Raw genomic sequence first — 15045 nt, 5'->3', positions numbered from 1 at the left:
ACCAAGATTTTGTAAGTTGTGCAAAGGAGGGTGATGGTGCACCATGCAATCCCATTGATACAAACTTGAATCTCGAGTTCTCTCTTGCTCTCTTGTGTTCACGCTTGCTTTCTCTCTAACGTGCATGGGAGTACGGATTGATGCCTCTAGGAAATACTTTGCCGAGTTGAGCTAGAGCCCCCCACCCCCCCGCGCATGCGCGTGCCCCCTTCTCTTTTTTCTTTCGACACTATTTGTTAGCCTTTCTTCGAGTTGGTGACGGTCCCCAAATATCACTATGGATCATGTCAATGATTCATTTTGCTCTATATGCATTACGCTTTGGAAAATAGAGCTCTTGTGCTTCCCCATCATGCATGGCTCACAAACACCCGAATTCATTTGTTCTCTTTGGGGAAGACCGGGAAGACCAAGAACCATATCTTTGTCATGAAGCAATTGAAGATTTCCATAACTCAAATGTCCGAACCTTTCATGCCACAATTGACTTTTTTCATCTTTTGAGGCTACCAAAGCACAATTGAAAGTAAATTTCTCGCTTAATTTGGAATCAGCAAAGCATCTTTGGCATGTCCTTTCTCACTGGAAAGAAGCTGAATTGGGATATCTCCATATCCCTCAATGCCTTTAGCACTATTATCTCCAAGAATAACACTATTCTTGCAATCCTATTCCACAAAACTTGAAAACCAATTCTTATGAAAAGTCATATGAGAAGATGCAAGAAACCACTCACCATCTTGAGTTGAATTGTTTGTTGCCATGAGTAACATTTCGTCTTTGTGCTCTCTTTGCTCAACAAAGTTTGAAATTAGCCTTCCTCAATTGGGAAAGTTTCTTCCACTTCCCTTTCCTCCATTCCCATTTCGTGCTTGTTGCTTGATGTGGCAATCCCTTTCAACATGCCCTTCTTTTCCACAATAATAACAAGGATCTTTGCTTTCAAGTGCATGATTATTAGATGATCTGAAACTTCCTCTTCCCTTAGAGGTGTAAGATGAATTGTACCTTTGTTGTTGACCTTGATGACCAAAAGAAGTGTTTTCACCTCGACTTTGCATAGGTTGACTAGAAAGAAATTTCAAATTATCTCTTCCACGGCCTCGACCTCCTCTTCTTCTTTGAAAGTTTAATCCCACATTGTATGTTTCTTCACTCCCCCTTGAACCCTTGGGATACATCTCCATAGAGCTCAATTCTTCTTGGAGTAAAATGCATGAAACTTCTTCAAAGGAGGGAGTGTGCTCACAAACCATTACAGCTCTATGCAAACTTTTATAACTGGGAGGTAGCGCATTAAGTGCAGTTGTTATCATGTCCACATCATAAACTTCTTTTGCAATTCCACACAAGTCATCACATACCTCTGTAGGGTTTGTCAAGAACGACGTCACCGTCTTGTGCTCTTTCATCTTCAAATTATGAAGCTTTTGCTTCAAGTAAAGCAACCAAATTATATTCGTTGCTTCATAAATGTATTGGAGGGTATTCCAAGCCTCCAATGGAAACTCGGCCAAATTTATTTGTGAAATGATATGGTCCTGCACAGACATGCTAATCATACATAATCCTCTTTGGGATTTTCGATCAAACTCCAATATCTTTTGTTGAAGCTCAACCTCAAAATTAGCTCGCTCTTCGGGTGTAGACTCATCACCTTCAAGTGAGATCCATTTTTTGATTTAAATCAACCCCTTCTTAGGTGTCTTCCAAATGGGTATCAAAGGTCTTTTCTCTGAACCTGTGGTGATCTCCCAAAGATCCCTCAAAACCAACACGTTTTTCTTTTTGAACTTCCATACTTGATAATTCTTACCATTCAACTTACTATTATCACAAGTAACACTGATGCATCCAATCTTTCACCCATCTTTTTTTCGACTCTCTTCACTAGAGCAAAGGTGCAAACGAAATCATCTTACCAGCAAAGGTCCAATCTTGCCCATCTTTTTTTCGACTCTCTTCACTAGAGCAAAGGTGCAAACTCATCCCACCAGCAAAATACTTCAGAATAGCCACGGTGCTAAACTTGGCACCAATATGGGCGGAATACATAACGATCCACATGTCGATCGAGGTGGGCTTGCTCTTGCAGGATTCTCTTCTCTCTGGTTCCCATCTCTGAGCTCCTCGATTGTACTCGACCAACTTGTAATTCAGGGAGAGCACTCTTGTCGTCACCTCAACTATCCCAGTGTTCAACACCGGGGAGAACTAAGGTAACCGATTACTCAAAAGTCCACATCCTGAGAAAATCCAAATCCGCAACCTTTGAGAAAGCCATTGAAATTTTTGCTAAACAACTAACTTCCATGATATGGCCTTGCTGAAAGATCTCATTTTGCCTTAATTGATTTTACCCAAAATTCGTGACAAACGACGACTATTATACATATGAACAACCCCTTTGCAAGCTTTGAAAGCTATTAAAGAAATAAGGTTAAAACTTAATATTAAAAGATTTAAACCTTTTTTATTTCTCTTTGATAGGTTTGTGCATTCGGGCTGCCTGTATTGCTTCTATGCTTCTCGGCCCATAGTTGTATGCTCATTTGTTCATGCATGCGTCTTTGTCCACAATGATGGCTTCTTTTTCAAGACCAAAATGACGAGCGGGTTCAATCTTGGGTGATTTATCTTCTACTTTGGGAGCTCTACACCGACTGCTAGTTGGAGGCCTTGGGCTTGATGCGCAGAGGGTCACTTTCTCCTTGCCATTGGTTATGCCCACTATGATGCCAGCAACAGGCTATGGATGATTTTGACTTGTTTGACGAGTTGACGAGTTGTTAAAGAGGAGTGATCTGTGCATGCTGGTTTCACAACACTCTTATGCACTCTTGCTCTCTTTGCACAGATGTTTTTATGCACCATTGTTGGTTGCACCACTCAGAGCTTAAGTCTATGCTTTTATGCACCATTGTTGGCTGCACACTGAGAGCTCAAGTCTATGCTTCATAGCCTAATTGTGTTGATCACCTTCTTCTACACCTCTTTGCCTCAAGGGGAATGCGCATGGAATTGCTTCTTTGCTGTTTACATGGCTGGCCAACCTGAGTGCCTACATGTGGCCTTTGTAATGACACTGGATTAAGCTTCTCGCTTGGATGATGCACATCTCGCTCTTGATAGCTGAGCATTGAACACTCCAACTGATGGAATAGTATCACCAAATATGCATCATCACAACAAGCATAGATCACAATTGAGAAGCATCAAACTAGAATGATTGTGTGTGCGTACAATGTACTAAATCAATGACTTGGACTTTGCTAAATAGCCCTCAAATGGAATGTCAAAGGTCTTCACCTTTGGACTAACCACCACAACTGTTCATATCCTTTATCCATTATTATAATCACCATATATGAACGTTAGTTTGCAACCGCACACGATGTATTAACATCTAACAAATGAGTTTGTGTCCTAGGTGCTAAATAAGTGAACATTATCCTTCAGAGGATAAGGGGAAGGGGGCGATGCGAGGAGGTCCTTGCATGATGTTGGATCACTCTTGATAAATATGTTTTTGTCCAAGAACAGATGTTTGGATTAAATTTCAATCTTGCGCTTATCATGGTTGGATTGACCAAATTTTGCAATCAAACTACTCTCTAGATAAGGAAGAAGACAGTCACCATCACTTTTATGAACAACGGTTAGAAAATACATAAACCAACCCTAGATGCGCTTTGATAGTCTTCTCATTCAAAATTACTGGACCAAAGAAAAACCGAATCATGCTCTTTTAGGTTTTAAATTATGCCAAAACAATACGGTCAAGCATACCATGTCCACTTGAATTCGGACCGCATTACCGAGTTGGGGTACCAAAACAACATCTGCCTGTAAGTCAACATCAATTTGAGTACAAAAGCTTTCACTTGAAACAACCACATGAATTGACATTGCCAACAACTTATGCCTCACAATTCCTTTTCTATGCTGAGACATTTTGCAACACACCATGGTAAAATCATCACCAAAGCAATATTTTCCAGCCTTCGCCACCAGTAATTTTTCCAAACCATTAAAACCACTTTCAATAAAATGTCGGGCCCAATTTAGCCTTTCATCTGATCCCATTTTTGCTTCTACTCTCTTCTGCAAAAAGAAGAAAGCTCACAGTCAGCTGACAACTGAGACCATGATTTTCATACAAGTTGATCACATACTTCATTATAGCCACCATTAGTTGGAACGCATACCAAAACTGCAAGATTTTGCAATGGTTGTATGGATGCCACAATATGGTTGACTACCTGTTGGCATGTCTTTTTCAATAATCTCTCTCTCTCTCTAGACATTGTATCAGATCCACCATGATGTAACTTTTGGTCTCATAGGTCATTATGGCCTTTTGAAGACGTTAATATAACATTTCATTTCATTCTCTCTCTCTCTCTCTCTCTCTCTCTCTCTCTCTCTCTCTCTCTTTGTTTTCTTTGTATCATGATGAGATTACATGGACACTATTGTATCACTTTTGGTCTCATAGGCCCACTAGGTCTTTTGAAGAAGTTTAATATAACTTTCTTTCTCTCTCTCTCTCTCTCTTGATCAACACATCATGTTCCTAGTAAAGGTTCTTATCAAGCAGAAATTTTCACACCAAAATTTACAATGATCAAGCGACAAAATTTCTTTAAAGACAAGAAAACACTTCTTTTATTTCTTCAAAGCTTATTATATTGCTTAGGGAAATCTCAATCCCTTGATCCAAGAAGTCAAAACTATCAATACTTGCCTACTATGCCAAATTTTCTATGTGAAAGATACATACCAAGATGGTCAAATCTAGAGGATCCATAGCTCTCTCACTGCGCCCCCACAAGCTCTTCGCTTCTCTCTGTTCGCCCGCTTCTCTCTCTTCGCTTCGCCTCTCTCACTGTTCGCTTCGCTTCTCTCACTGCACGCCAACAAGCTCTTCGCTTCTCTCTGCTCGCCTGCTTCTCTCTCTTCGCTTCGCTTCTCTCTGTTCGCCGCGCCCCCACAAACTCTTCTCTTCTCTCTGCTCGCCCCAAAAGGACTCGGCCATCTCTTCTCTCTGCTCGCCCCAAAAGGACTCGGCCATCTGTCTCTCTCTCTCCTCGTAGCCCCCACTCTCTCTCTCTCTCTCTCTCTCTCTCTCTCTCTCTCTCCCCCCCCCCCCCCCGCCTGCTTCCCGCTCCCGCCTGCTGCCTATCTTTCTCTCTCTTCGTAAACAGCCCCCTCTGGCCTCTCTCTCTCTGTGGGAAGCACTGCAGACACGCACGGAGCTCTTTCTATGGCCAAGGGATAATTTTTAACCCGACACCAGCCTGTTTCAGCCCAAGACAAGATGGAGAGGATCGACATTGAAGACCTGATCAAGGCAGCCATCCAACAACACAAGAAAGAGACGGACAATGCAATTAATATGGTCAACCGGAGCCTTGTTGACAAAGTCAAGAAGCTTGAAGCGCGGATAGCAGCCCAAGACGCAGAGATCGCAAATCTCAAGAAGGAGATAGAAGAAGCACGTGCTCAACATAAGCTCGAGGAAGGTGAAATTCAGCCCGTCATGATGGAGGAGCTGAACACCATCAAGGCCCAAGTGAAAACACTTCAAGAGGGAGAAGAAAAGAAGGCCCGGGAGACCTCCTCGTGGGTGGAGGTGCTCACGAAGACGCAAAAGCAAGTAGATGAAGGGGAGAAATGGATAGAAGTGGTCAAGAAAGGTAAGAACAAGGAGGCCGAAAGCACATCCACCTCGAAGATTATCAACCTAACCATTGAGGAGGAACAAAGAAGAAAGACAAGGGAACTTCATGTGCGGATCACGGGTCTTAAGGACGGTGACAATGTAGAGGAGGAAGCCAAAGATTTATACACACGCATGGGCATTTCGAGGCCTACACACATAGGGGCTTGGAGAGTGGGCAAGAAAGACAAAAATGGAGAAGAGAGCTCGAAGGAGAGAGCTCTCATTTTATGCTTTCCCACCTTGGAGGCCAAGAAGGATTTCTTGGCCAAGCGCTCCGCCCTTAAGAAAACGGGCATCCTTTTAGGAGATGACCTCACCTTGGCACAGCTAGCACATATGAGGGAGTGCATGCCGGAGATTAGGGCAGCCAGAGAAAAAGGGAAGCTAGCATTTTACAGAGGCGGCAGAGTGGTGATACTAGAGAGCGCACCACTTGACGGTGCGAGACCTATGGGACCAGTCTGAGACTTGCAGTATGGAACTGCAACGGAGCATTGAGACTGGATGTGGGGGCCTTTGAGGACAGCTTCAGAGATAGGGACATGATCTTCTACTCGTAGACACATCAGGCCCCAGGCAGCACATTACCAACAGTGGCGGGATACAGATGGGAGACGACTTGTAGACAGGAGGCCCGTTCGAAGCATGGTGGTCACAGATCTGGAGGAGTTGCAGTTCTTTTTAGAGAGGAGCTTCAGCCACTCATCCATGTTATGCGCCGTGATGAGAGCGCGAGGTACATGTGGGTCTGAGTGAGGGCAAATGAGGGTAGACCCCTATACATTGCTATATGTTACTTTCCACCCAGCACATCTCATTATGTAGCGCCCAAGGGGCAATCTCCATATATGATTCTAGATGAGGACATATGGGAGTTCTCCAGGGAGGGAGATGTTATCATACTTGGGGACTTTAATGCTCGAACGGCTCAGTACCAGACCTCCTTCTTTGACACTTCGGAGGAGATGTTGAGAGAGATAGATGTGGAGGAGATGTGTTTGACCCGGAGATCACAAGATAAGGTGGAGTGTACTGAGTATGGGAGATACCTCTTGGAGATGGGGACTGCACATGGGCTGGCCATTTTAAATGGCCTAGAGAGGTATCCACTTGCCAGTGGCTTTACTTGCTTTCCACACAGACATGGGGCCAGCACAGTGGATTATGTTTTAGCCTCGCCAACCTTCATCCCGAGTATCCACGATTTTGCGATTGGCCCCAAGCCTATCGGAGTTATGGTGGATCATGCACTTCTCTCCTTTACGGTGGATTTCCACTACAGTACCCGCTAGGTTGGGCAGTCCTCCTATCACCCGAGATATACCTTCTCAGATGGTCTCGAGATCAGTGCCTATTTTCACATACGGGCAGGAGACAGTGGAGTATGTTGACTCATACTCATATCTTGGAGTGGTGTTCACTGGGCCCACATTTTCCATGAGGGGGGCAGCAGAGGCCAGATTGACTAGAGGATATGCAGCACTAGGAGGTCTAGAGAGGATGTGCTCACAGGTATAGTTTCAGGAGCCACGTACTAAGCTGTGGCTTTTTGACACGCTGGTCACATCGGCTATGCTATATGGAGTACAGATTTGGGGGCCTAGCCTAGATCGTCACAGTCGATCAGGACACACATACGATGAATGGAGATCGATGGAGAGACCACTTGTGTCCATGATCTCCAGGATGATTCGGGCTAAGGCCTTGGTACCCCATGAGATTATCAGAGCCGAGATGGGAGCACCACCGATCGTAGTTGAGGCTCTTGCCAGATCAGTGTCCTTCATTCATAGCACCTGGAAGCTTCCCCGACACCGGTATGCACGACTTGCTTTAGAGTCCTCTCATCAGCTAGCCATGGAGGGAGACACTTCATGTTGGTATGCGCAGATAGCATCCTGGTTTGAGCTCCATGGGTTCAGTTTAAACAGACTTCCACCCTTCCAGTACTCTCTGGAGGCACCCTCTCTCACCTTGACACATTCTAAGATTAGTAGTCATCAGACACGACCTCATTCAGTTGGACACTAGGAGGACATGGCTAGAGCCCTGGGGACGAAGATGGCTTTCTATAGAGACCATCTTCTCCGCACCACTGAGGATGGCTTTATACTTAGACCGAGCTACATGGATACCCATGTGACTCATGGATTGAGGTGCGCCATTGGGCAGATCCGCACCTCTTCACATCAGTTAGAGATAGAGATAGGCACATTTAGAGGCATACCTCCAGGGGATAGGCAGATTTAGAGGCATACCTCCAGGGGACAGGATTTGTCAGATTTGTTGGATAGAGCCAAAGACGGAGGAGCACATCCTCTGTCGCTGCACAGCATATTATGAGATTCGAGGGGGCTACCATTGCCTTTTCAGAGAGGGATTTGGACCACTGGCTAGAGTCATGGACTATTGTGATCAGTGATGCTTGGGTTTTTATCTCCTGGAGATCCGCAGGCTCAGAGAGTCCATTATCACGAGCAGACGCCCGACTGGCAGGGAGTCTACACAGAGACAGATTACTAACTTCTTTAGAGGGACTACTTGGGAGGACACACAGCCGACAGCCCAGCAGTGGGCACCCCGTGGGACTAGTTGAGAGAGCTATCCAGTTGGGCAGATCTAGACGCCCGAGGGTTCGCGGATCCTCACATCGGAGATGTTGCCTACACCAGAGGATTCAGAGCATCATTGCGAGGCATCGAGCTCGTCCGACTAGGCATCTCACTATGGCAGATATCCAAGCCATCCGGCAGAGACCCATGCTAGAGCTCCTAGGATGATTACCACTCCAGCCATATACTGTTGTACTCACTGTCACTTTTGTACTCCCCCATATTCATGTATTCTTGTATCCATGTACTCATGTACCCCATTTTGTTGACTAGTAGCACTAGCTTCCCACTCTCCCTAGTTGCTGCTTCCGGATGCTCCCTACTGATGTATTGTAGGGCTAGATACTTACCTTCAGTTCTTTCTTTTCTTTTCCAGATAGTGTATCAGATGTCACATGGTTGTAACTTTGGTCTCATAGGTCACTTCGGCCTTTTGAAGACGTTAATATAACATTTCACTCTCTCTCTCTCTCTCTCTCTCTCTCTCTCTCTCTCTCTCTCTCTCTCTCTCATTGTTCTAATCTCAGACTCTCCGGAGGGATTACAGAGACACCTGGATGCATTACAGGCTTTCTGTGCGGATAGAGATCTGAGAGTGAACCTTGGGAAAACCAAAGTTATGGAATTTAAGACCACACAGGCATGGGTGACGAGATCAGAGCCTCAGCTCACTTTCTGAGGGGAGCCGGTAGAGTACGTTAGGTCATATGTCTACTTGGGAGTTACTTTCATAGGATCGCCTTTCTCCCTGAAGGAGGCAGCAGCAGCTAGATTAGCTCGAGGGCATGTAGCCTTGGGGGCACTTGAGAGGGAGTGTGCACACATACAGTTTCAGGAGCCACGCACCAAAGTGTGGCTATTTGATACGCTTGTCACACCGACCCTCCTGTACAGAGCTCCAATTTGGGGGCTCAGTATACATCACAGATCTCAAAGAGGGACAGATGACGGATGGAGACAAATGGAGAGACCACTGATTATGATGATTGCCCGCATGATTCGGAGCAAATCATCAGTACCACATGAGATTTTTCGCGCTGAGCTGGGTGCCCCACGAGTAGTAACTGAGGCCCTATTCCAGGCAGTTACCTTTTTACAGCGGCTATGGGAACTCCCTCGGCAGAGATACTCCCGGTTGGCATTGACCTCATCCATACAGTTGGCAGAGGATGGAGATACTCATTGTTGGTACGCTCAGATGAGATCATGGTTTGAACTACATGGTTTGCAGATAGAGGCACTACCACACCCTTTCAGTATAGTCTGGATTGTCCATTTTTGGATCTCACCCGCTTAGAGCAAAACCACGTGATCAGGATGGATATCATCAAAGTGGACACAGAGAGGACATGGACTAGCCCCCTTGAGCCCTTGGGCATGAAAATGGCTCATTACAACAGCCATTTTCTACACCTCTCACCGAATGATTTTATCACCCGCTCAGCGTACATGGATGTACACCTATCACATGGGATACGTAATGCCATTGCTATGCTACCAGGAGGTAGAGACAGAGGAACACTACATTTGCCGATGTACAATCTATTATGAGATCCCAGGGAGATATCACTGCCTGTTCCGACCGAGAGGGTTTTGGGCCGTTACGCAGGGTCATGGAGTTTGAGGCTCAAAGATGCCTAGGATTGTTTCTACTTGAGCTCAAGAGACACAGAGAGACCCTCTTGGCAGACAAGAGGCCGAGCCATGATGTACCTAGACAGAGGACCCTGATAGATTTCTTCGGCACCAGCACCAGCACCAGCAACCCAGCCCACACCCCTCCTGATACCTCCTCCATTGGGCCATCAGGGCACCGACCACTCCCAGGGAGTCACCAATGATAGAGCAGTTATCTTATGTCGTGCTCGTCGGCCACGCCCACTAGGATCCCAACCACGGCATCCTCACCATCACCACATCAGAGCCATTATTGCTCGGCATCGGAGGCGCCTACCTCACTTCTACGACCTCTCCATTCTAGATAGCCCCATGGCGGAGATACTTGATCTAAGGAGAGGGCAACACTTCAACTGATTAGCATACATGGATCTACTTGATATACATTTTTCAGTATTTTCCAGTATTTTCTACTCAGTATCATCTTGGAGTCTTACAGTTCTGTTCTTATATCTGTAGGACAATCAGTTTATTGTACTTTTTAGTCTCATTTAGTTGTTCTCTTTGATGAGACACCAACTTCAGATGTACTCTCAGTTTTGGTCTCATGGGCCACTATGGCCTCTCAGAGACGTTAATATATCATTTCATTTCTCTCTCTCTCTCTCTCTCTCTCTCTCTCTCTCCCACTCATTGTACTTATTGCACACCCAGATTCAGCTTTTTAGTTCAGTACTTTTTACATTTTGTTGGGATGACAGAGGACACCAACTTCAGATGTACTCTTAGTTTTGGTCTCATAGGGCACTATGGCCTCTTAGAGACGTTAATGTATCATTTCATTTCATTTCTCTCTCTCTCTCTCTCTCTCTCTCTCTCTCTCTCTCTCTCTCTCTAAGAACCTGTCGCCTGCTGACCTTTGTCGCCTCCCTCTCTCTCTTCGAACCTGTCGCCTCCCTCCCAACTTTCTCTCTCTTCGAACCTGTTGCCTCCCTCCCAACTTTCTCTCTCTTCGAACCTGTCGCCTGCTGACCTCTGTCGCCCCCCTCTCTCTCTCTTTGAACCTGTCGCCTCCCTCCCAACTTTCTCTCTCGTCCAACCTGTTGCCTCCCCCTCTCTCTCTTCGAACCTGTCGCCTCCCGCCTGCTGCCCTCTCCCCCGCCTGCAGCCACACAGTCAACCAACTTTCTCTCCCTCTCTCTCTCTGGGAAGCGCTGCAGAGAGCTCTTCCTATGGCCAAGGGTTAATTAATTTTTAACCCGAAACCGGCCTTTTTCAGCCCAAGACAAGATGGAGAGGATTGACATTGAAGACCTGATCAAGGCAGCCATCCAACAACACAAGAAAGAGACGGACAATGCAGTTAATATGGTCAACCGGAGCCTTCTTGACAAAGTCAAGAAACTTGAAGCGCGAATAGCAGCCCAAGATGCAGAGATCGCAAATCTCAGGATAGAGATAGAAGAAGCACGTGCTCAACATAAGCTCGAGGAAGGTGAAATTCAGCCCGTCATGATGGAGGAGCTGAACACCATCAAGGCCCAAGTGAGAACACTTCAAGAGGGAGAAGAAAAGAAGGCCCGGGAGACCTCCTCGTGGGTGGAGGTGCTCACGAAGACGCAAAAACAAGTAGATGAAACGGAGAAATGGATAGAAGTGGTCAAGAAAGGTAAGAACAAGGAGGCCGAAAGCACATCTACCACGAAGATTATCAACCTAACCATTGAGGAGGAACAAAGAAGAAAGACAAGGGAACTTCATGTGCGGATCACGGGGTTTAAGGACGATGACAATGTAGAGGAGGAAGCCACAGATTTATACACACGCATGGGCATTTCGAGGCCTACACACACGGGGGCTTGGAGAGTGGGCAAGAAAGACAAGAATGGAGGAGAGAGCTCGAAGGGGAGAGCTATCATTTTACGCTTTCCCACCTTGGAGGCCAAGAAGGATTTCTTGGCCAAGCGCTCCGCCCTTAAGAAAACGGGCATCTTTTTAGGAGATGACCTCGGTCCTCACCTTGGCACAGCTAGCACATATGAGCGAGTGCATGCCGGAGATTAGGGCAGCCAGAGAAAAAGGGAAGCTAGTATTTTACAGAGGAGGCAGAGTGGTGATACTAGAGAGACGCACCACCTCACGGTGCGAGACCTATGGGACCAGTCTGAGACTTGCAGTATGGAACTGCAACGGAGTATTCCATGAGGGGGGCAGCAGAGGCCAAATTGACTAGAGGATATGCAGCACTAGGAGGTCTAGAGAGGATGTGCTCACAGGTACAGTTTCAGGAGCCACACACTAAGCTGTGGCTTTTTGACACGCTGATCACATCGGCTATGCTATATGGAGTACAGATTTGGGGGCCTAGCCTAGATCGTCATAGTCGATCAGGACGCACATACGATGGATGGAGATCGATGGAGAGACCACTTGTGTCCATGATCTCCAAGATGATTCGGGCTAAGGCCTCCGTACCCCATGAGATTATTAGAGCCGAGATGGGAGCACCATCGATCGTAGTCAAGGCTCTTGCCAGATTAATGTCCTTCATTCATAGCACCTGGGAGCTTCCCCCACACTGGTATGCAAGACTTGCTTTAGAGTCCTCTCATCAGCTAGCCATGGAGGGAGACACTTCATGTTGGTATGCGCAGATAGCATCCTGGTTTGACCTCCACGGGTTCAGTTTAGACAGACTTCCACCCTTCCAGTACTCTTTGGAGGCACCCTCTCTCACCTTGACACATTCTGAGATTAGTAGAGTCATCAGACAGGACCTCATTCAATTGGACACTAGGAGGACATGGCTAGAGCCCTCACACGAGTTGGGGACGAGGATGGCTTTCTGAGATTAGTAGAGTCATCAGACAAGACCTCATTCAGTTGGACACTAGGAGGACATGGCTAGAGCCCTCACAGGAGTTGGGGACGAGGATGGCTTTCTATAGAGACCATCTTCTCCGCACCACTGAGGATGGCTTTATAGTTAGACCCAGCTACATGGATACCCATCTGTCTCATGGATTTAGGTGCGCCATTGGGCAGATCCGCACCTCTTCACATTAGTTAGAGATAGAGACAGGCAGATTTAGAGGCATACCTCCAGGGGACAGGATTTGTCAGATTTGTTGGATAGAGCCACAGACAGAGGAGCACTACATCTGTCACTGCACAGCATATTATGAGATTCGAGGGCGCTACCATTGCCTTTTCAGAGAGGGATTTCGACCACTGGCTAGAGTCATGGACTATTGTGATCAGCAATGCTTGGGTTTTTATCTCCTGGAGATCCGTAGGCTCAAAGAGTCCATTTCAGGAGCAGACGCCCGACTGGCAGGGAGTCCACACAGAGACGGATTACTGACTTCTTTAGAGGGACTACCCGGGAGGACACACAGCCGACAGTCCAGCAGTGGGCACCCCGTGGGACTCTAGTTGAGAGAGCTATCCAGTTGGGCAGATCTAGACACCCGAGGGTTCGCGGATCCTCACATCGGAGACGGTGCCACCGGAGGATTCAGAGCATCATTGCGAGGCATCCGGCTCGTCCGACCAGGCATCTCACTATGGCAGATATCCAGGCCATCCAGCAGAGACCCATGCTAGAGCTCCTAGGATGGTTACGACTCCAGCCATATACTGTTGTACTCATTGTCACTTTTGTACTCCCCCATATTCATGTATTCAGGTATCCATGTACTCATGTACCCCATCTTGACTAGTAGCATTAGCTTCCCCCCTACTGATATATTGTGGGGCTATCTCCTTTCTTTTCCAGACAGTGTATCAGATGTCACATGGTTGTAACTTTGGTCTCATAGGTCACTTTGGCCTTTTGAAGACGTTAATATAACATTTCATTTCATTTCTCTCTCTCTCTCTCTCTCTCTCTCTTTTTGATCCCACTCATTCCGCAGTTTACCATCTCTCCTCGCCCCATCGGTGTTGCAGCCAACCATGCTTACCTGGCCTTCTCCCTCACATGTCGATACACCATGCAATCACTTGCTTTGCCCCATCACCATCCGAGATACTACTTCACCAGAGATACCTCTTCCATCTATTTTGATCACGTCTACCGCATCCTCTCCGGCCTCGACCCCCACATCCCACTTACCACACCTCTCTCAGCCACCCTCCGTACGTCCGCTGCAGCCACCTTCCCGCACCCCAAAGCCACACCTGCATCACCAGGAGGGACTGTCCCACAGAATAGCTGGTACGACGAGGAGTGTTGTGATACCCGAGCCCGTCTACATCGGGGGATGGCACTAGGATCCACCACTCACCAGTAGGCGCGAGTGATCTTTTGACGTCTCACACGGAGAAAGAAGAGAGCCTACCTAGCCAAGCTTGTGCAGGAGCTATACCAGCTATTTCTTGGAAGGGACTATAAGGAGACCTGGAGGATCTTCTAGGATCATCGCCTTCTGACTCCCATTACTTCACCCAGCACCTGGCACACCTATGCCACCTCTCTCTACCATGTCCCCGAGCAGCCACCTCTCCCCCATCCACCCGAACCTCATCCCCCACACTCTTCCTTCTTTCACCTCAGCATGGTGAGAGATGCTATTGACAAGATGCAGACTGGGAGAGCACAGAATCATGATGGACTCCTCACCAAGCATTTCTCCCATGCTAGGGATACGCTAGCCCCTTTACTGGTTCACATGTTTAACAGGGTTTATGTGAGGCCTTCCCCGTCAGTTGGTCATCAAATACTATTGTACCTATCTTGAAAGCAGGTGACCCCATGGACCCCAACAACTATAGGACTATCATGATTGGTCACACCTTGGCCAAGATTTATGGTTCGATTTTGGAGCATGAGCTTAGTAGATGGTCAGAGGAGCAGAGACTCAGAGCACCGGGGCAGGCGGGCTTCAAGAGAGGGCACTCCACACTAGATCATATCACTACGGGGGATCATTGAGGAGGGGAGAGCTCACGGGCATCAGATATACTGCTGCTTTGTGGATTTCCGCAAAGCTTTTGATACTGTCCCACAGGTCAGACTGATGAGGAGTCTGCAGGATATGGAAGTGCTAGCAGAGATGCTGTGGGGGATCATTACACTCTCAGAGTTAG

The 15045-nt window shown here is 47.0% G+C and overlaps 2 protein-coding genes and 1 long non-coding RNA gene across 3 annotated transcripts in view; 1 reads left to right on the top strand and 2 right to left on the bottom strand.

Annotated features, from left to right (window-relative positions):
* Positions 1-15045, bottom strand: part of LOC147634028 (glutathione S-transferase 2-like) — a 137303-nt gene that overhangs the window by 12706 nt on the left and 109552 nt on the right. The window contains exons 6-8 of the mRNA XM_086805122.1: positions 4209-4262; positions 3967-4104; positions 3790-3846 (exon numbers count right to left, since the gene is read on the bottom strand). Coding sequence (XP_086661248.1) covers positions 3790-3846; positions 3967-4104; positions 4209-4262 — 249 coding nt within the window. The remainder of the gene's footprint in view (positions 1-3789; positions 3847-3966; positions 4105-4208; positions 4263-15045) is intronic.
* LOC147634029 (uncharacterized) overlaps positions 4394-15045 on the bottom strand; it is a 39217-nt gene continuing 28565 nt past the window's right edge. Inside the window, exon 2 of the long non-coding RNA XR_015266965.1 lies at positions 4394-4909. This is a non-coding gene — a long non-coding RNA (uncharacterized LOC147634029). The remainder of the gene's footprint in view (positions 4910-15045) is intronic.
* Positions 5321-13260, top strand: LOC147634031 (uncharacterized). Its single transcript, XM_086804593.1, has 2 exons — positions 5321-5525; positions 11234-13260. Exons 1-2 carry the CDS (start codon positions 5321-5323, stop codon positions 12016-12018), a joined length of 990 nt encoding a protein of 329 aa, XP_086660719.1. The 3' UTR covers positions 12019-13260.

Source organism: Cibotium barometz, chromosome 11, assembly GCF_041138505.1.
Source record: "Cibotium barometz isolate CiBa-2024 chromosome 11, ASM4113850v1, whole genome shotgun sequence".
NCBI classification, from domain to species: Eukaryota; Viridiplantae; Streptophyta; class Polypodiopsida; order Cyatheales; family Cibotiaceae; genus Cibotium; species Cibotium barometz.
Note: the sequence above shows the minus strand (reverse complement) of the source record. Positions and strands in the feature narration are given on the sequence as shown.